Here is a 22,048-nt window from a genome sequence, read left to right on the forward strand (position 1 = left end):
TTTGGTTATTATATACAGTATGTAATTTACAATTATTATAATTATTATATTAGACCTATGTAGGTGTGGTGAGTACCCCAGTGTTGGGTGTTTTGGTTATTATATACAGTATGTAATTTACAATTATTATAATTATTATATTAGACCTATGTAGGTGTGGTGAGTACCCCAGTGTTGGGTGTAAAGTTCATCTAAATATTGTCTCTCTCTCCTCTTGAATCTTGTTCATGTGCTGTGGTAATTCTCTTGTCTAATATACCTGGTGAAGGACATTCAAATACTATGCAAGCACTTTGAAAGTTAGATAAGGGCAAGTTTGTCTACAAATTTTATTCTGGCCCAAGAAGTCTGTCTATCCAGGGAAAGTAAGTTTGGCAATGGTGTGGGTGGAGCGGATGTTGTGTTTAGATCACGTACTGTACTAGGGTGGCTTGGACAGCCTCACCTTTGGCTGCTCAGTGATAAACCCTAGAATATTTATCCCCAATAATGGTATTCCATTATTATTTGCTGTACATTTATTTCATCCAGAAACTAATAATGTAATCTAAAATTACCAGTAGCTTTATTCTAGTTTTTAAGCAATTTAATGTGTATTAGAACCTTGCAAGTTCTATTCAAGCATTTTTCATTCCAGACCAGTGTATTGGCTCCATAGTATTAGTGGTGCATTAGGTGAAGATGGGTATGGTGCGTGTGTATCGAGGGCCAGGCACCTGGGAAGCCCGCAGAGCAGCCCAGGCGGTGCTCCTACAGCGTCTCCGTCACTCCTGCTACATGGTGGAAGCCCTCCAGCATGAGATCTGCTATTACATCCTCGCTGAACCCAGGTAAAGCATGTATGCACAGCTCTCTTGCCGAGTAACACATTAAAGGGCCATAAACTGTTATTACTCGGCCTTCCATGTATGACCAGTTATAAACAAATGTTTATTTTCATGCCATTTGGAAAACTACTATACTATTTTGTGTATGGAATATTTAGTTTCACTAAACACACTCTACATGCACTAATAACATTGATAGTCTCAATAGTTAGTCAGTGATGGGGATACCCCTAGGAAGATTATAAATTGGGCAAATTATGGTTTCAGGTTGAATATTGTGTATTAAACGCATAATACCACAACTGTTCTTGATACCATTAACCTAACCTGTCCGCACAAATCAAACTTGGAAAATATTGGTCAATTGTCAGCATCTTGCGTATTTCTCTTCTGGGTTAGTCCTCGGTGGCTCTCTGAAACTATCTCGTTGAGAATGTTCCATGCAAAAGTCGCATCAGACGTAGGACTTCAGTTTGGCTTACTAGGAAACAGCCAAAACGTGGCTCTCCTCGTAGAGGTGCAGATAGAAAGAGGAGAGTGACACACCTGGTGTGTGCCAGGTGTATCAAAGTGACAGAGGCACAGACAGAAAGAGGCAAGTGACAATTCACCACTACATCAGGATAGCATCCAGAAAGTCAATGAAGCTTTACAGACAACTGTAGGAATAATGAATTTTCAAATACCAAACAACTCTGCAAATGAATCGCACAAAACAAGGGAAACTTCAACATTAGCTAGTACCAAATGCCACTACCAGGCAGTCCTGCCTCTGTACAGTCATCTTCCTTGCCAGTTCTTTTGCTGATGTTCTACTGGACACTATTGCTCGGGGTCTTTCAGGCATGGCATGACCCCACTACTTCAAGCGAAGGGTAGGCCGTCCTTGGAGTTATTGGCCCTGGGACTTATTTCCCAACCTGGAAAAGATTATCTAGGCAAATGGAGGGGGGGGGGGAGGTGGGACCTTCAACAAGCCGCCAGCTTCCTGTCCTCATTGAGGCTAGTGTCTGTGGCCCTCGGGTATATTCCTGTGTGGAAGACATTTTCTTTACTCTTGCTAACCTGGGTAAATACTGGTTCGGTAACAGGGGTTGTTGATTTGTGGAATCAATTATTGTGTAACAAAATAGAAGTAGGATCCCTTGATTGTTTCAAGTGTAGGTTAGACATATATATGAATCAGATTGGGTGGATATAAATAGGAGCTGCCTCGTATGGGCCAATAGACCTTCTGCAGTTACCTTCATTCTTATGTTCTTGTGTTCTTTGTACCTAGCTACAGAGCACCACTTGGTTTCCGAACTTTAGTTATCCGAAACTTCCAGTTTCCCGATTGGGGTTGGGGAGTCATGCTACCCGAACAAAGTTCGGGTAGGAAGGGGTCCGCCAAGCGTCACGCCGGCTTGTGGTGGTGGGTGGGCGATGGTCCAGTTTGCCCACTGTGACTTCACAGATTCACGGCCTATTATTCCGATTATTTTGAATTGCCATAAGGCTGGAATGTTCATTCTGTGCTTTTGTTTTACATATCTGCACAATCAAGAAACATCTGTGCACCATGTTGGCTCCAAATGCACGCATTGCGTCAGTGATGGCTGACTGGTGGGTGGATGGACGATGGAGTTTAGGTGGGAGGCAGTATGAATGAGGGGGGGGGGAGAATCAGTGAGAGAGGGGGGGAGAGAGATGCTAGGAGGGAGGGGGAGGTAGGGAGAGATGTTAGGAGGTAGGGAGAGATGCTAAGAGGGAGGGGGAGGTAGGGAGAGATGCTAGGAGGTAGGCAGGAAGGGATGGAAGTAGTAGTGAGAATTAGGGAAAGAAAGGCAGGCTGGCAGGCACAGGCAGGCAGGCACAGGCAGGCAGGCAGGCAGGCAGGCTAGCTTGCAGGCAGGGAGTGAGTGGTAGTCACGCGGTCACGCGGTTGAACCGCGTGACCGTGAGAGATGGGATGTAGGGGGCGGGTGGTTTGTTGGTGGTGGGGGTGAGACCGGCTCATTCCCGAAGATAAGCCTAACACACACTACCCGTTAGCATGATGGCAGGGAGGGAGGCAGGCTGGCTAGAAAGGAAGCAGGCTGGGAAGGAGGCAGGCTGGCAGGCTGGGAAGGAGGCAGGCTGGGAAGGAGGCAGGCAGGCAGGCTGGCAGGCAGGGAAGGAGGCAGGCTGGGAAGGAGGCAGGCTGGCAGGCAGGGAAGGAGGCAGGCTGGGAAGGAGGCAGGCTGGCAGGCAGGGAAGGAGGCAGGCTGGGAAGGAAGCAGGCTGGCAGGCTGGGAAGGAGGCAGGCTGGGAAGGAAGCAGGCTGGCAGGCTGGGAATGAGGCAGGCTGGGAAGCAGGCAGGCTGGGAAGGAGGCAGGCAGGCAGGCAGGCAGGCAGGCAGGCAGGCAGGCAGGCAGGAAGCGATATATGGGTGTTGAAGTGAACCGTGAACCACGTGACCTTTGAGAGAGTGTGTGTGTGTGTGTGTGTGTATGGGTTTGGGGTGGGGGGTGGGGGTGGTGTGTCGGTGGTGGGGGGAGAGGGGGAGGTGTGTCGGTGGTGGGGGGAGAGGGGGAGGTGTGTCGGTGGTGGGGGGAGAGGGGGAGGTGTGTCGGTGGGGGGGGGGGAGATGGGGAGGTGTGTCGGTGGTGGGGGAGGGACCGGCTGACTCCGTAAGCCTAACCACACTCCACAGACCTGTGACCCAGATTTGTTTCTTAAATGTACAGTACATCATCGTATATTTTAGGCAGGATGTTCCTGCAGGCTGGCAGGAAACATCCAGAGGATGTTTGCCAGACGTCTTAATAATCAGTTAGGAACAATTAAGGACTTTTATAAAGCGGATCAGGACTTCACTTATTGATGAGTACAAACAAAACACGGTTGCATTTACGCCATGAACCTGACGATTTTTTTCCCTAGAGTTTTTTTCATAAATTTTTCGGAAAAATTTCTTTTTACATTTCTAGTTTATTTTTTCCCCTCTATTTCTCGTATACGAACTTACATGTTAACCGACGGGTCTCGTCCCCAAGGGGTTCGGAAACCAAGTGGTGCTCTGTATATTTTATTATTTGCTTCATGTTTTCTATTCAGCTTATTTCTTGGGCTTGACTTTGCTGAGTTTTGGGCTGCATGCACTCTTGAGTTTCTTCCCAGAGTGCAGCACTGACAGATCCTATGGTAGCATAGTAGTAACACGCTCTCCCCTGTAAAGGGGTATAAGCTTCTGAACCGATCCTTAGTTTATAAACTATCAAAACACAGCCTTTATTGCATGAAATACAAAGGCAACTAGAGCCTGCTCCATAATAATCCTTAGTCAAACATCAAACATCCTTACCTTGAACAGGAACACTTCTTACTCTTGGGGGGGCAAAACAAGGTTGAAATATACAACCCTGGGAAAATAATAACTTCCCTCTTTACAAAGGGTTTCATTTCTAGATCTTAAAATTACTTCAATAGTTCATTTAATTTCAATAGTTATCTTGTAAAGTAATATTTTCACAGAATATGTATTACTTATTAATATTGTAGTTACTTTGAATACTGGTCCCACTAACATTCAGACGTGGTCATTACGTTACTTTACATTCTCAACTCTAATTGTAAATAACATTCTAACAGCACAAGGTTCTTACTAGTTAATAAATATGAGGACAATGAATAGAATGACATGGAACGCATGCTCAGAAATACTCTAGAATGGACAGCTCAAACATGACTGGTTACCTGCTGACCCCTGGGACACACAAACATGCTATATTCTACACAGGAATCGTAGCAGACGTGTGGAAACAGGCTAACATAGTTCCAATCTACAAAAGTGGCAGCAGGGAAGACCCCCTCAATTATAGACCTGTATCATTGACAAGTGTAATAGTGAAAGTAATGGAAAAAGTAATCAAAACTAAATGGGTAGAACACCTGGAGAGAAATGATATAATATCAGACAGACAGTATGGTTTTCGATCTGGAAGATCCTGTGTATCAAATTTACTCAGTTTCTATGATCGAGCCACAGAGATATTACAGGAAAGAGATGGTTGGGTTGACTGCATCTATCTGGATCTAAAAAAAGGCTTTCGACAGAGTTCCCCATAAGAGATTGTTCTGGAAACTGGAAAATGTGACAGGTAAGCTTCTAACATGGATGAAAAATTTTCTGACTGATAGAAAAATGAGGGCAGTAATCAGAGGCAATGTATCGGAATGGAGAAATGTCACAAGTGGAGTACCACAGGGTTCAGTTCTTGCACCAGTGATGTTTATTGTGTACATAAATGATCTACCAGTTGGTATACAGAATTATATGAACATGTTTGCTGATGATGCTAAGATAATAGGAAGGATAAGAAATTTAGATGATTGTTATGCCCTTCAAGAAGACCTGGACAAAATAAGTATATGGAGCACCACTTGGCAAATGGAATTTAATGTTAATAAATGTCATGTTATGGAATGTGGAATAGGAGACCATAGACCCCATACAACCTATATATTATGTGAGAAATCTTTAAAGAATTCTGATAAAGAAAGAGATCTAGGGGTGGTTCTAGATAGAAAACTATTACCTGAGGACCACATAAAGAATATTGTGTAAGGAGCCTATGCTATGCTTTCTAACTTCAGAATTGCTTTTAAATACATGGATGGCGATATACTAAAGAAATTGTTCATGACTTTTGTTAGGCGAAAGCTAGAATATGCAGCTGTTGTGTGGTGCCCACATCTTAAGAAGCACATCAACAAACTGGAAAAGGCGCAAAGACATGCTACTAAGTGGCTCCCAGAACTGAAGGGCAAGAGCTACGAGGAGAGGTTAGAAGCATTCAATATGCCAAAACTAGAAGACAGAAGAAAAAGAGGTGATATGATCACTACGTACAAAATAGTAACAGGAATTGATAAAATCGACAGGGAAGATTTCCTGAGACCTGGAACTTCAAGAACAAGAGGTCATAGATTTATACTAGCTAAACACAGATGCCGAAGAAATATAAGAAAATTCACCTTCGCAAATAGTGGTAGACGGTTGGAACAAGTTAAGTGAGAAGGTGGTGGAGGCCAAGACCGTCAGTAGTTTCAAAGCGTTATATGACAAAGAGTGCTGGGAAGACGGGACACCACGAGCGTAGCTCTCATCCTGTAACTACACTTAGGTAATTACACTTAGGTAATTACCTAGGAAAATGTCAGTGATTTTAGAAGAATAGGAAAATATGAGAAAAACAAGAACCGCCCCTTAAGGGTGACGTTTAATGGAGTGAAAAACATGATGGAAGTGCTTAGAAATGCCAGGAAATTGCAGTGATGAGTTTGGCAAACTTTGGTCAATAAGACAAGACCTCTCAAAGGAAGACAGAGAAGCTGAAAAATGAACTTAATTGAAGCAAAATGTCTAAATGGGGATAAAAATGAAGACATTCTTTTTTCTACAAAGTGTCAGGGACTGGAAAGCTTGTGAAATGGTACATAAAAACAAGGCAACAAAAGCATTAGTGGAAGGGGGAGTAAAAAACAAAGGGAAAGGGAACATGTTCCTGAAAATTATATATACCAACGTAGATGGAGTAAGGTCAAAAACTTTGGAGTTGCAAGATATAATTCAGCTCAAGGTCCCAGATATTGTCACATTATCAGAGATGAAACTTGAAGGAAATATATTAAATGAAGTCGGATTCCCAAGGGGCGTTTGGAGTTTTAGATTTTGTTCAGATTCAGTTTGGAGACGTGACAAGAAAACTAGGAAGGGAGGAGTGGCTGTGCTGGTGAAAGAACAACTGAAGGTAAGAGAGTTAATATTTTAAAACCCTCAAGATATTGATATAATGGCATTGTAGGTCTGGAATCAGGATAAGCTGATAATTTTAAATGCCTACAGCCCACCAGCAAGCAACACATTGACAAAGGAAGAACTGGATGACAAACTAGGGGGCCTCATAATGGTCATGAGATTATTGTACATGCAGATAAAGATAAATCACGACAGTTGATACTGGGGGACTTCAACTATAAAGCAATAGACTGGGAGGCCTATGAAACAAGATTGGAGGACTTTTGGATATGCAGATTTCTGAACCTCATTCAGGAGACATTCTTGTATCAACACACCAAGCAGGCCACACGAATGAGGGAAGATGTACTGTCAGTACTGGATCTAGTATTCACTAGGAAAGAAGAGATATTTGACATCCAGTACCTTCCTCCATTGGGAAAGAGTGATCACGTCCTGTTAGATATTAAATATGCTTTAAGATATCTAGAAAAAATGGTGACATTGAAACAGTTGATGAACTCGATTTCAAAAGGTCACTATGGGGAACTTCAAAATTTTTTTAATGAGTGTAATTGGACTGACTTGCTGCTAGGCAGGGAAGTAAATGAAATGTATGCCAAATTTTGCAAAATATACGATGAAGGCACAGAAAACATTCATGCCATTCATAGACATTCTTAGAATGTTCATGGACTTCCTCCATGAACATTCATTCATGAAGTACCACAGGGAATAGAACAGTGCAAGAAAGATATGCAACTCGCCTATGCAAAAGTGGCCAAGGAGAAGGAAAAAATAGAATCGGCAGTAAAGGAAGCCAAACACTGCAGCAACCAGGATAAAACAAACATTAGGCTGGAAGTGAGAAAGGAACTGGCATCAAATCCTAAATTGGTGTAAAACACAGTAGATCGAAGTAAGTCTCTGATAACTTGGTTGCAAAGAAAAGGAGAAAACATCTAGATCAGAAAGAGCTTTATAAGAAGAGAAAGTAGTAGATAAAATTGTTGGCCTCGTGGAAGGTCTTACTACCATCGAGAAAGTCTGCGACTACAGGAGGATTGGAAAGTACGTAAAAGGGAAAGATCGACCTATGAGGATCACCCTGAATGGTGCCAAACAGATGGAAGAAGTACTAAGGAATGCTAGAAAATTACAAAGTGATGAGGTAGGGAAAGTATGATCGTTAAGATGAGATCTTTTAAAAGAAGACAGAGACGCTGAAACTGAACCTCACCAAGGCAAAATGTCTAAATGAGAGCAGAAATGAAGAAGAAATCAATTTTTTTCTACAAAGTGATAGGGGTAGGCAGACCAGTAAAATGGTTCACAAAGGCAAACCAATAAAATAATTAGAGACGAGGGGGAGTGAAGAATAAGGAGAGGGGGGAACAAGTTCCTGAAGATTGCATACACCCACATAGATGTAGTGAGATCAAAGATACTGGAGTTAAGTGACATAATGCAGCTGCAGACACCACACATTGTTGCACTCACAGAGACAAAACTTGAAGATGATATTTTAAATGAGGTCATATTTCCAAGGGGCTACTTGGTTTGGAGACGGGACAGAAAAATTAGGGAAGGCGGTGGCGTTGCTGTGCTGGTGAAAGAACACCTGAAGGTAAACAAAATAATAATTGCCAATTCACGAAGTTGACATAATAGCACTAGAGATATGTTGACCAGACTACACACTAGAAATTGAATGACAGACTTAAAGAACACAAGAGAAGTGTTATGTCTGCAGACACTAACAATGCTCTCTTCTGCCATGTGAGGGATTCTAATCATCCCATTGATTGGTCTTCCTCCAAAATAATCTTTCCTGCCTCTACTCTACACAGACGCCGTCTTGTAGAATCGGCTCTTATTAACAATGTACCCAACATGAACTTGAGTCCTGGCTTTGTTGCTGTGGACTCTTCCCTTTCACAGTATATACTCAAATGCTCTAATCTTTCTAACAAACGTGACTTAACATAAGCTTTCCCCCTTCCATTTCTTTCTTTCTCTTTCCCTTTCTTTCTCTCTTCTCCCTTTTTCTGTTCATTGTCTTCTACGCTCCCTTGCTATCTTCTTCTTATTCCTATTACTATCTCCTTCGGTGGTTATAATAGGAGCTGCCTCGTATGGGCCAATAGGCCTGCTGCAGTTCTCATTACTACTATCCCCTACACCTGACTTTCCTCCTCAGCTCTCTCTTGCCTATTTAATGCCTGTCCCTACCTGTCTTCATCACAATCGACTTGAAAATGGTCCAGGACGGACCGAAACGTCGTCGTCCCTTCAATTTCTAGTGTGTGGTCTGGTCAACATACTTCAGCCACGTTATTGTGACTCATCGCCTGCACTAGAGATATGCAATCAGGATAAACTAACGATCATAAATGCATATAGTCCACCGCCAAGCAACACATGGACTTAGGAGCAGCTAGATAATAAACGAGAGGGTATTATAACATTGAGAGAAATTATAGCGAGAGCTGATAGATCACGACTGTTGGTAGTCGGCAACTTTAACTTGAAATTCATGGACTGGGAGGCATATGAAGCTAGAACGGAGGATTTTTCGACTTGTAGATTCGTAAACCTCATCCTGGAAACATTCACGTTTCAACATGTTAAGCAAGCTACGAGGATGAGGGAAGAGGATGTTCCCTCCTTGCTGGATTTGATACTTACCAGGAAAGAGGAAGAGATATTTGACATTCAGTACCTACCTCCCTTGAGTAAAAGTGACCATGTCTTTTTGGGAATAAAGTATGCAATGCATTATAATCTGGAAGAAATTCAGATTGAAACAGTTGAAAAGTCCAATTTCAGAAGGTCATTATGGGGAACTCGGCCATTTCTTTAACCCTTAAAGTGCGCCTCACGTCATATGACGTGTTTGTTGTTGTTCCAGTTAACTGCGCATCACGTCATATGATGTGTTGGAGTACTACGCAAGATTTAAACAGCCCGCGGATACACGGGGTTCACCACACCTTCATCAGGGCTCTTGTAAACAGATGCCATTTTTAAAAAAAATCGTGGGCCAAACTCTTGAGTGTTATTGGCCTCAGTATTGAGTGAGCAACCAAGCCTGACGTACGCAGCATGAGCTAACAGCACTGCTGTTCAGCTTGTAACCACAGCATCGCCTAAAAATGCCAAATTATACTTGTTCATGCTATTATGTAGCGATATTATTACAGAAGACCCCTGACTGTGATAAAACTGACCAGGGTTCTGATAATAGCAGGATTGTGGTGATATTTAGTGCTGTGCACCATGGAGGGAGGAGTAATGCTGTGGGAGGGAGGGTGGTGGCGATGTCTTTTGACTGTGTGTGGCCACCTTTTATTGACTGCACTCAGCATACCAGCTTAGTGGTTCGCTATGGTGAACACAAATGTAGATACTTATATATAACGTGTGTATAGAGGGTATAAACAGCAAGAGAAGGTTTGGAGCCGCCATTTTGGTGAGGGCGGTGGCGTCGTCTGCATGACGCCACCGTGCAGACGACGGTGTTTACTGGTTACCACGATGGTCTTTGGGCACCATACCAGTTTATTTGTACAAGTATGGTGAATAAAACAGGTAGATATTTATATATGTGTGTATATAGCGTAATAACACCACATAGTATTGTTGGAGGAGAAATATTAGTGCGTCTGGCCTTGAGGGCGGCCGCCGATCAGCTGACTGTGTGAGTAGCTACATCTTTGTGCCTTTACTCACCATACAAGCTTAGATGTACAGTTATGGTGAACAAAACATGTAGATACTTATATATAACGTCTGTATATAGTGAATTATAGCAAAAACATTATTGTGGGAGGAGAATGTGGGTGAGTCAGATGACTGGAGGGAAGGCGGGAGTGGCTGGCTAGTACACGGCGGTCACTCCTCGTTACTTTTTGACTCATAATAGCTACTTAGTGGTTCGTTATAGTGAACAAAACATGCAGATACTTATACATAACCTGTGCTTATAATGTAATAACCGACAAAGCATTTGTTCACTGATTGATGAACATAATTGAATCAACAATATGCATACCATATTTTTGAGTACAGCAATGATTCACTCATTTTATTATATAAATATATCAAACTACACACTATTGAATAATATTACAGCAAAAAAAGTATGAAAAATCAATCGGAGACATTGAAATAATTCGGTAATTATCTCTTTGTGGCAACTCCGGCCTGACAGCTTGCGAGCAACAGACCACCTGGGACGCACGCTGAGTCAGCGCCTATAATTTGCCAGACTTCCCCGCCCTATAGCGGGCAATATATGCCACTTACGATTTTTTTATTGTATTTCCCGTGATCAGTGAACACAAATTAACAGGTTAGGAAGAACAAATAATTTTTATTTTTTTCAAAATGACATGCGCCTGTGGGGATGACAGGATATTAAACCCCGAGCATGTTAAGGGTTAACCACCGTGTTGCGCCGAGTTTGTGAAATTCTCCCTGTGCACACTGCTGCCCTCATTGGTTCAAGGCCAGATGCACTAATATTTCTCCTCCAACAATATTGTTTGTGTTATTATGCTATACACACACATTATATATGTATCTACCTGTTTTATTCACCATACCTGTATAAATAAGCTGGTATGGTGCCCAAAGACCATAGTGGCCACAAGTAAACATGACAAGTCGTGCAGACGACACACTTCCCTCGCCAAGATGGCGGCTCCCAACCTACTGCTATTGCTCTTATTACACTCTATACACATGTTATATATAAGTATCTACATTTGTGTTCACCATAGCGAACCACTAAACTGGTATAGTGAGTGCAGTCAATAAAAGGTGGCCACACAGTCAGAAAACGCCACCACCCTCCCTCCCACAGCCTTACTCCTCCCTCCATGGAGCACAGCGCTAAATATTACCACAATCCTGGTATTATCAGAATCCTGATGATTAGCAGGATTCCTGCTATTCCTGATAATAGCAAATAGAACCAATTTTATCACAGTCAGGGGTCTTCTGTAATACTATCATCATTAAATAATAGCATGAACATATATATTTTGACATTTTTAGGCAATGCTGTGGTCACAAGCTGAACAGCAGTGCTGTGCACTCATGCTTCGTGCATCAACCTTGGTGGCTTGCTCAATACTGATGCTCTCACACCCAGGAATGTTGGCCACGATTTTTTTTCTATGTGGCGTCTGTCAACTATTGGTCGTGGCTGCACTATAGTTGCCCCTATCCCACGCGGGACATTTAAATTAATGCGCTAGACACTAAAACAGCTATTAATGTATTTGCGCCATTTCGGTTTTGTTACTGAAATCATCTATATATGTATTGCGTGGTTTAAGGGTTAAGGAATTTGACTGGAAAGACTTGCTGTTAGGACATGAAGTAAATGAGATGTATGTCAAGTTTTGGGAAATATATGATAAAAGCACAAAATTTATACCAAAGCAGAGATGCAGAACTAGGAAACAGGATTAGTTTAACAGAAATTGCGAGAGGGCCAGAGACTTAAAAACAGAAAAAACCAGCGTTGAATATAATGAAACGCCATTTTCTGGGTGAGACCCTGAGGCTCTCCGGAGCTATACCGGGCTGATGTGTATATATATTAGACCTTGGCAACAGTCAATCAAAGGAGTTATAAGCCTACCGAGGACCAGAGCCAGAACCTGGCCCCCTCAAGAGAGGCACGAGGAGCAATGGCCTATAGAGACCCCCGTGTAATTGGAAGCAGTCTTTGTCTGCCATCTACCAGGTCAGGCACCCAGAAAGGTAGGAATTTCAAAACGAACTACTGCTGGCCAAAAAATTGCAAACCGAAAGATGAAAAAGCAAGCAGAACTCCCCAATCAAAACCCAAGAAACAAACATAAGGTCACCACAACTGCCGCGCATCCATCTGCGCAACCGTAAGGGGGGGGGGCTCTCAGAACTCCACACTGGCAATTCTCCCCAGTTCAGAGGCAGAGTATCAAAAACGCAAAAAAAAAAAAAAAATGATGACCGGAGGGAGGCAGGGATGCCAGGGAGCCTCTGAGTCTCACCCAGAAAATGGCGTTTCATTACATTCAATGCTGGTTTTCTGTGGAGAGCCCCTTCGGCTCCCCGGAGCTACCTAACCAAAGATAAGGAAAAAGGGACTCGCCCGGGAGGGGGTTGTCACTCGCTCCTCGACTCAGTCGAGACAACTGATCGCAACCTGCGACCCGTGACTATTCACGCCAGAGAAGAACATTAACAAGGTAACGTGCAGCCTGGACCCTGATCAACCTACGAAAGCCCTGTGCCCGAAGATAGGCCAGGACACATTACCTAAACAGCTGAACGCCGAACTTAAGAAAAGCGTGGGCATGGGGAAAAACTGTAGGCTGGCAGGACCAAATAATCCTGCAGACAACCTGGGAGAAGGGAAATGGGGTCAATCCAAAGCGCGTCCTCTGCCACAGAGGCCATGGCCCACAAATAACGGCGAAGAGCCACGAACACAAACCATGATGCACTCCTGGCCGAACCAACCGAGCATCAACAACCCAAGGACCCCTTCGGAAAGCAGCAGATTCATTCTTCGCTAGAAAAGAAGGCTGCAAACGAACGAAACGATCACCAGGACCGAAGAGCAGAAACTCCTGCACCGGAGGAGAGCATGAAGCTCCCTGATCAGACCCCCAGTGGCCAATGCCAATAAGAAAAGAGCCTTAGAAAAACAGTCCTGAACCAAAGAGGGCCCACCACAAACCGAAGAGAAGAGAAAAAAGACCACCTGGTCCAACGACCAGGACAGCTCAGGCAGTACATGAGCAGGCTGGAAGGGAAACAATGCCCGAGAAAGCTTGCGGAATGGAGCTGTAGTGACATCTACCCCGAATGCAAGCTGCAGCAGCTCCTCCAGTGCCACACGATATGAGGCGACATTATTTGGCATAATATGATGGTCCTGAGACAACCAAGAGAAAAAGGACAAAACAACCTGATCAGAAATCGAAGACAACCTACGGAGAGACAAAAATACCGAAAGGACCGCTAGGAAATTTCATACTGCCGTCTAGACGAAATTCGCAGATAGGACACCATCAACGAAGCCACCTGATCACCATACAAGTGGCGATACACCTGCGTCAAAAGACCAGACGCGAAGAGTGGAGGAGAAGATTGAACCAGCCACATACCAGATCGGACTGATCAGCTGAAAGAGGTGGAGCCGCGGGAAGACACTCAGGTTCAGACAGTGAGCAAGAAGTGCCTGAAACCAAGGCTGCCCCGACTACCAAGGAGCCAACAGGACTACTCTCTCCTGGTAAGTCTCCAACCGAGCCACGATCCAGAGCAACAACCAGACCGGAGGGAAGAGGTACAGGTAACTCCACCGTGACCAGTCCAGCCGAAAGGCATTGACCCCGACGGCCTCTCAGTCTGGGAAGGGTGCCGCAAACTGGAAGACGCCTCCACCACGCTGATGCGAAGAGGTCCACCTCTGGGCGCCCGTAAGTCCGGCAGTGCCAACTGAACGAGTTGACATCAATTGTTCGTTCCGAGGAAAGAGGAATGGACCGAGACAGGCCATCCGTCAGGACGTTTGATACCCCCTGAACATGAACCACCAGGAGAGCCAAACCCCGAGAACTCGGCAGATGAGTCACCCGTTTAGGCTACTGCATAACCGCTTGAACAACAGAGGTGTGACCTGGGTGCCCTCCAAAAACAGCCGGAGGCGGGACCACAGCCACAACAGCAACGCAGGATTGAGAGACAAGGAAGCGGTCAGTGTCTCACACACAAGACCCAGGAAGTGAAGGTCTGCACAAATACGCAGCGTGAAGGTCTGCGACCTGCCCGTAACCATCCTGGGGAGGGTTGGGGGGGTTGCGCAGCCGGATGCGCGGCGGTTGTGGTGACGTCATGTTTATTTCCCGATTTTTGATTGGGGAGTTCTGTTTGCTTTTTCGACTTTTGGTTTGCAATTTTTTGGCCAGCAGTAGTTAGTTTTGAAATTCCTACTTTTCTGGGTGCCTGACCTGGTAGATGGCAGACACAGACTGCTTCCAATTACACGGGGGTGTCTTTAGGCCATTGCTCCTCGTGTCTCTCTTGAGAGGGCCAGGTTCTGGCTCTGGTCCCCGGTAGGCATAGAACTCCTTCGATTCACTGTTGCCAGTCTAATGTATACACATCAGCCCGGTATAGCTCCGTGGAGCTGAAGAGGCTCTCCACAGAAATAGAATCAATATAGGAAGAGGCCGAACCCCCAAACATACCAGCGATACAAAGATGCGAGAAACAACTACACTGCAGTGAGGAGAGAGGCAAAAAGAAATTTTGAAAAAGGGATAGGGGATAAATGTAAAACAGAACCAAGCCTATTCTACAAATTCATAAACAAATTGCAGGTAAAGGATAATATCCAGAGGTTGAAAATGGGAAACAGATTCATAGAAAATGAAAATGAAATGTGTGAAACATTAAACGAAAAGTTCCAAAAGTGTGTTAATACAAAATGAAATCTTCAGAGAACCAGACACAATAAGAATTCCAAAGAACAGCATAGAGCACATAGAGGTGTCTAGAGATGAAGTGAAACAAATGCTTTTGGAGCCAAGTAAGAACAAAGCAGTTGGCCCAAATGGAGTTTCACCATGAGTTTTGAGGGAGTGCACCTGAGCTCAGCATTCCACTTAAACTAATTTTTCTGGCATCCCTGTGGCAAAAGGATTTGTAGCTGATGTGTGGGGATAAAGACTAACATCATTCCAATCTACAAAAGTGGCAGCAGGGAAGACCCCCTCAATTATAGACCTGTATCATTGACAAGTGTAATAGTGAAAAATATTGGAAAAAATAATAAACTAAATGGGTAGAACACCTTGGGAGAAATGATACATCAGACAAGCAGTATGGTTTTCGATCTGGAAGATCCTGCATGTCGAATTTACTTAGTTTCTATGATCGAGTCAGAGAGATTTTACAGGAAAGAGATGGTTGGGTTGACTGCATCTATCTGGACCTAAAAAAGGCTTTCGACAGAGTTCCACATAAGAGGTTGTTCTGGAAGCTGGAAAATATTGGAGGGAGTGACAGGTAAGCTTCTAACATAGATGAAAAATTTTCTGACTGATAGAAAAATGAGGGCCGTAATCAGAGGCAATGTATCGGACTGGAGAAATGTCACAAGTGGAGTACCACAGGGTTCAATTCTTGCACCAGTGATGTTCATTATCTACATAAATGATCTACCAGTTGGAATACAGAATTATATGAACATGTTTGCTAATGATGCTAAGATAATAGGAAGGATAAGAAACTGAGACGATTGTCATGCCCTTCAAGATGATCTGGACAAAGTAAGTATATGGGGCACCACTTGGCAAATGGAATTTAATGTGAATAAATGCCATGTTATGGAATGTGGAATAGGAAAACATACACTCCACACAACCTATAAATTATGCTTGAAATCTTTAAAGAATTGATAAAGAAAGAGATCTAGGGGTGGTTCTATATAGAAAACTATCACCTGAGGACCACACAAAAAATATTGTGCGAGGAACCTATGCCACGCTTTTTAACTTCAGAATTGCTTTTATATACGTGGATGGCAAAATACTAAAGAAATTGTTCATGACTTTTGTTAGGCCAAGGCTAGAATATGCAGCGGTTGTGTGGTGCTGTATCTTAAGAAGCACATCAACAAACTGGAAAAGGTGCAAAGACATGTACTAAGAGGGTCCCAGAACTGAAGGACAAGAGCTAAGAGGAGAGGTTAGAGGCAATATATGCCAAAACTGAAAGACAGAAGAAAAAGAAGTGATATGATCACAATGTACAAAATAGTAACAGGAATTAACATTGACAGGGAAGATTTCCTGAGACCTGGAACTTCAAGAACAAGAGGTCATAGTTTTAAACTAACTAAACAAAGATGCCGAAGAAACATAAGAAATTTCACTTTCGCAAATAGTGAATTTGCGAAACTGTCGTGGTAGATATTCCAACCGTCTACCACTAGACGCAAACTAAGTTACGTGAGGTGGTGGTGGAGGCCAAAACCGTCAGTAGCTTCAAAGTGTTATATATCAGTGTTGGGGAGACGGGACACCATGAGCGCAGCTCTCATCCTGTAACTACACTTGGGTAATTACCCAAGTGTAATTACCTATCATAGAAATAGCACCACAAATTTGACTTGTATAGTATCTGCACTTAATGTATTGGTGAGAACTGCCAAGTGTCCCACTGACGTTGGCAATTTTCTCCCTGTCCACTGCGCCACCAAGGTGAACGAATAGCTGACATGTTTTCTTCCAACTGCCAATGTTTGAATGATGTTACTTTTTCAAATCATATCCCCCAACGCTTCCTTCTTTCTTGTAGAGTTCCAAACTGGTTTCATACATTTAACGTTCTATTACATTCTTTCCAAAAAGGACATCTTTCACCCCATGCTTCACAAGCAATTTGGCATTGTTTGGCATATCCTGGCCAGGGAGGATTGACTAAGTGCTAATCCTTGAATGTACTCTGCTATTTGCTCAATAGTAATTGGGTACCTTATTGTTAAATGATTGTTGGGTTGTATTACAGGGAAACTAGTGGATAAGGCTTACCATGAGCTATGGGAAGGGCCTGCTAATAGGAGTTGGCAGTCGTATGTTCCTGTACCCACCTGTGGGGGGGGGGGAGGGAAATTGTATGTTTAAGAATTCATTTTGGAGACCTGTGCAGTTTGTTACCTCTGGATCTCTGCATTGACTTAACTAATTTATCTTCCAATGCATATATTTTTCAGCCAACTGCTGCTTTAAGAGCTAGGTTTGCTGCAGTTACATTGTGATGAGTTCAGTGCCCCAGAATTGGCCCCTGTGGTGTTTTGGGATAAAGAAATGGTGGCGTTGGTTTGCCTCGCTTCTAGTCTCTTCCCTCCCTCCCTCCCTTCCTCCCCTCCCTCTCATGGTCCTGTCTCCAAAGTATCACAGGGTTTCAGAATTGGGAATGTGTTTAGTTCGGCCTTCTCTAAACAAAATATGTAAATATACATATTTGGTGGGTGGGGGAGGGGGCCTATCTGACTCATTTTGCCAGTGCTTGGTCCCATGATTTGTGGGGCTTTGTTTCCTATGGCCTGCAGTAGTTAGTTGGTTCTTGCTTTCTTTGCTTTTTGGAATACTATATTCATAAAGAATTGCAAAAAAACATCTAAACATCTTTTGGAGATATACTGGTGACATTAAAAACTGTGGAGATCAGGCCACTTCACAAAGGAAGTAATAAAGCTGATGGAGAAATATTATAGACCAGTAACTCTAATATTGCACATCATGAAAATCTATGAGAGTGCTAAGAAGTAAGATAACTGTTAAGGCTTCACTGAGCCAATAACTGGGTCACTTCTGCATATGGGGCCTTAGAGCCTCTTCTCTTGATCCCACCCAGTCAATGGTAAGTTATCAAGAATTGGCAGTTGCAATTAATCATGAAATATAAAGGGGTTAAACAAGATTAACACCTTCACCAATATAATATCTTCTTATATGTATGTATGTATATATAGAGAGATTATATGTACACACTGTCACTTTTGCACAGATCACTAATATATTCTGCAGTGTTCTTCAATTCCCAGCAAGTCCATTATTATCAAGTATTCGTCATCCACGTTCAATGGTCATAACACCAGCTAGTTCACCTTGCTCAACAAGGGCCAGCCCTACACCATATCACGATGTGCAAATACCCCACGTTTGCTTGCCAGAAACACACTGGCAGAGGTCTTCAGCAACATGCTGATTAGGGTTACAATTAATACGTTCTGGGATCTCTACTAACACCCTGGCAGAAGTATCTAGTAACACGCTAGCAGAACTTAAAAGCAGATGGCCAGTATTGTTGTCTTGGAACTCCTCTTGGCCAATTTTTAGTACGTTGGTTAATACAATAACACTGCACAAGTACAACAGCCAATAGTCTTCTACCGATGATGGCCACTTGTCCTCGCAGGAGTTCTGGAATGCCCTAGGTGAACTAAATTCGAGAGCGCAATAAACCCTCTTCGTCACCTCTGTGGACATAAGGCATTGATACCTGGTTGATGGGGTTCTGGGAGTTCTTCACTCCCCAAGCCCGGCCCGGGGCCAGACTTGACTGGTGAGAGTTTGGTCCACCAGGCTGTTGCTTGGAGCGGCCAGCAGGCCCACATACCCACCACAGCCCAGTTGGTCCGGCACTCCTTGAAGGAAAGAATCTAGTTAACTCTTGAAGATGTCCACGGTTGTTCCTGTAATATTTCTGATGCTCGCTGGTAGGACGTTGAACAACCGTGGAGCTCTGATGTTCATACAGTGTTCTCTGATTGTGCACATGGCACCTCTGCTCTTCACTGGGTCTATTCTGCATTTTCTTTAATGTCGTTCACTCCAGGACGTTGTTATTTTATTGTGCAGATTTGGGACCTGTCCCTCCAGTATTTTCCATCTGTATATTATTTGGTATCTCTCTCGTCTCCTTTCTAGTGAGTACATTTGGAGAGCTTTGAGACGATCCCAATAATTTAGGTGCTTTATCTCGTCTATGCGGGCCGTATATGTTCTCTGTATTCCCTCAATTTCAGCAATCTCTCCTGCCCTGAAGGGGAAAGTGAGTACTGAGAAGTACTCAAGACGGGACAACACAAGTGATTTGAAGAGTACAACCATTGTGATGGTATCTCTGGACTTGAAGGTTCTCGTAATCCATCCTATCATTTTTCTGGCTGATGCAATACTTGCTTGGTTATGCTCCCTAAACGTTAGGTCGTCGGACATCATTATTCCCAAATCCTTGACATGCTGTTTTCCTTCTATGGGCAGATTCGATTGTGTTTTGTACCCTGTATTATGTTCAAGATCCTCATTTTTGCCGTATCTGAGTACGTGGAATTTATCACCGTTAAACATCATGTTATTTTCTGCTGCCCAATCGAAAACTTTGTTAATATCTGTTTGTAGTTTATCAATGTCTTCAGCAGAGGTAATTTTCATGCTGATTTTTGTATCATCTGCAAAGGATGACATGAAGCTGTGACTTGTGTTTTTGTCTATATCCGATATGAGAATAAGGAACAGCAGTGGTGCAAGGACTGTGCCTTGAGGTACAGAGCTTTTAACTGCGCTCGGACTCGATTTTACTTAATTGACTGTTACTCTTTGTGTTCTGTTCGACAGGAAATTGAGTATCCAGCGTCTTACTTTACCAGTTATACCCATTGACCTCATTTTGTGTGCAATCACTCCATGGTCACATTTGTCGAATGCCTTTGCAAAATCTGTGTATACGACATCTGCATTATGTTTTTCCCCTAATGCCTCTGTGATTTTGTCATAGTGGTCAAGTAGCTGTGAGAGGCATGATCTTCCTGCTCTAAATCCATGTTGGCCTGGATTGTGGAGGTCATTGGTTTCCATGAATCTAGTGACCTGACTCCTGATCACTCTTTCAAATATTAGCCAGACAAAGTACACAAGGAGAATTTAGGATGACATCCTTTCATTGGGGAACAGAAAATGATTGGAGCACACTATAGATGGCATTGATATAGTTACATCCTTCATCAGAGGACATCATCTTCGACCCTGCCCCCTAACTGAGGGCAGGAGCATTTCACAGATTACACTGACCTTGCCACACCTCCATGGTATTGTCTTCATCACACTCAAAAAGCCTTGGAGTTGTGGTGCACTTCCACAGATGGTGTCGATATCACCACACCTCGCTCCATAGGTGTTGATTTTGTCACAATAACAAAACACATGGCATCAATGTCTATATAACCCTGGGTTATATAGACATTGATGGGTTCAGAATAGGGCACTTCTGCCTCTCAAAGTTGCTAGGCCACTTTGACATGGCCTTAGATGTCGTGGAAGATGAGAATAAATGCCAATGAAGTATACTCCTTATGTTGACCAAACCATACACTAGAAAGTGAAGGGACGACGACGTTTCAGTCTGTCCTGGACCATTCTCAAGTCGATTGAAACAGAAATGTCATCGTCCCTTCACTTTCTAGTGTGGCTTGGTCAACATATTTCAGCCACATTGACTCCTTGTCTGTATACTGTACATGTTTTGCAAAAACGTTCAATAAATGTGACCATGGTATTATTGCATGCACAATGCACTCAGAAGGAATTACCGACTCGGTAGGGAGATGGCTATTTAACTTCCTAACAAGCAGAACCCAGAGTAATAGATATAAGATTATAAGTATATGGACCGTGATATAAGTGTATAGATATACGATTATAAATATATAGACCGTGTACTTATTTATACTAACAGACATGCATACAAATGTACATTATATGTATATTAGTATATACTGGCAGCAGGTTTCCATTTAGACGTATTTCATTGAGTATGACTGCATATTCCATTTGTTTATTTTCTTGTTTAGGGCTTGGCTCATTCTGACTAGTGCTCTTGGATCTTGGTTTAACCACCGTGCTGCACTGCCTTAAAATATGACATTCCCGCTGTGTGCCAAAAATAAATTCTTTGCAAAAAAAGGTTCCTTCCAAAAGTGTTAAATACCCTCCACTGATCAGATATGTTGAAAATATAGCACAAATGTACTTTGGCTGCAGTGGTATCCAGAAAATGTCTTGTAACGCTACGGCTTGGTGGTTGCTTGTGCCGTAGGTTCTTGGAAGAAGTCATGCGCCAGATTCAACAAGCACGATCTGCCACAAATACTTTTATGTTTTTTTTCTGCACAATTACAAATGCATTTTTGTTTTTTCTGGCTAATCTTATTTATATTGAACAGGTTTACAATAGTCAGGCAGTAGAACACCTGTACTGTTCAAAGAAACAGTTAAATGTATCAGTGTCCACAAAATTGTTCATATTTTCTATTACATGTTCAATTATTTACATTTACAACTTATTTACACACTATACACTATCACAGACTATATACATCACTATCAACACACACTTAGAACTGCAGGAGTGCATGATATACTGAAGCACTCAATGGGGGCACAAGGGAACTTTACACTCAATGCACCAAGTGCAGATGGATCTTCAGGTCTATTCCCTACATTGTGTGTTCTTGCAAACAACGCAGGCATGTTTACCCTTTTCTTGTGTGCCCGTGCTTGGCATATAACCAAGCTTATGTACAGCAAAGTGTTTATTACCCGAGTCTGTCGGGAACTGCATGAGGCATTGTTGCTGGCCCCCCACGCATCACAACACTGCCCTCCACCCCATATTTCACAAGTAGTTGTGGCGCTAGAGCAACGCTGAATATACGGATTGGTGGTCTCTTGCCAGATTTCACGAGATAAGTGTTGAAACAGTTCAGCACTGAAACGTCAACGAGGTGGATAAACCATTTCTTTGTCCACTTCAGATTTTCACACGCACTAGACAGCAGCAACCATCATGTCACATTCATCTACTAATTGCATATTTACATTATAG

The 22,048-nt window shown here is 43.1% G+C and overlaps 1 protein-coding gene across 1 annotated transcript in view; it reads left to right on the top strand.

The window, feature by feature from the left end:
• Positions 1 to 637: 637 nt before the first annotated feature.
• LOC123766585 (phosphoribosylformylglycinamidine synthase) overlaps positions 638 to 22,048 on the top strand; it is a 452,541-nt gene continuing 431,130 nt past the window's right edge. Inside the window, exon 1 of the mRNA XM_069302853.1 lies at positions 638 to 830. Coding sequence (XP_069158954.1) covers positions 682 to 830 — 149 coding nt within the window. The 5' untranslated portion in view covers positions 638 to 681. The remainder of the gene's footprint in view (positions 831 to 22,048) is intronic.

The sequence above is a fragment of the Procambarus clarkii genome, chromosome 5 (assembly GCF_040958095.1).
Source record: "Procambarus clarkii isolate CNS0578487 chromosome 5, FALCON_Pclarkii_2.0, whole genome shotgun sequence".
In the NCBI taxonomy this organism is placed as follows: Eukaryota; Metazoa; Arthropoda; class Malacostraca; order Decapoda; family Cambaridae; genus Procambarus; species Procambarus clarkii.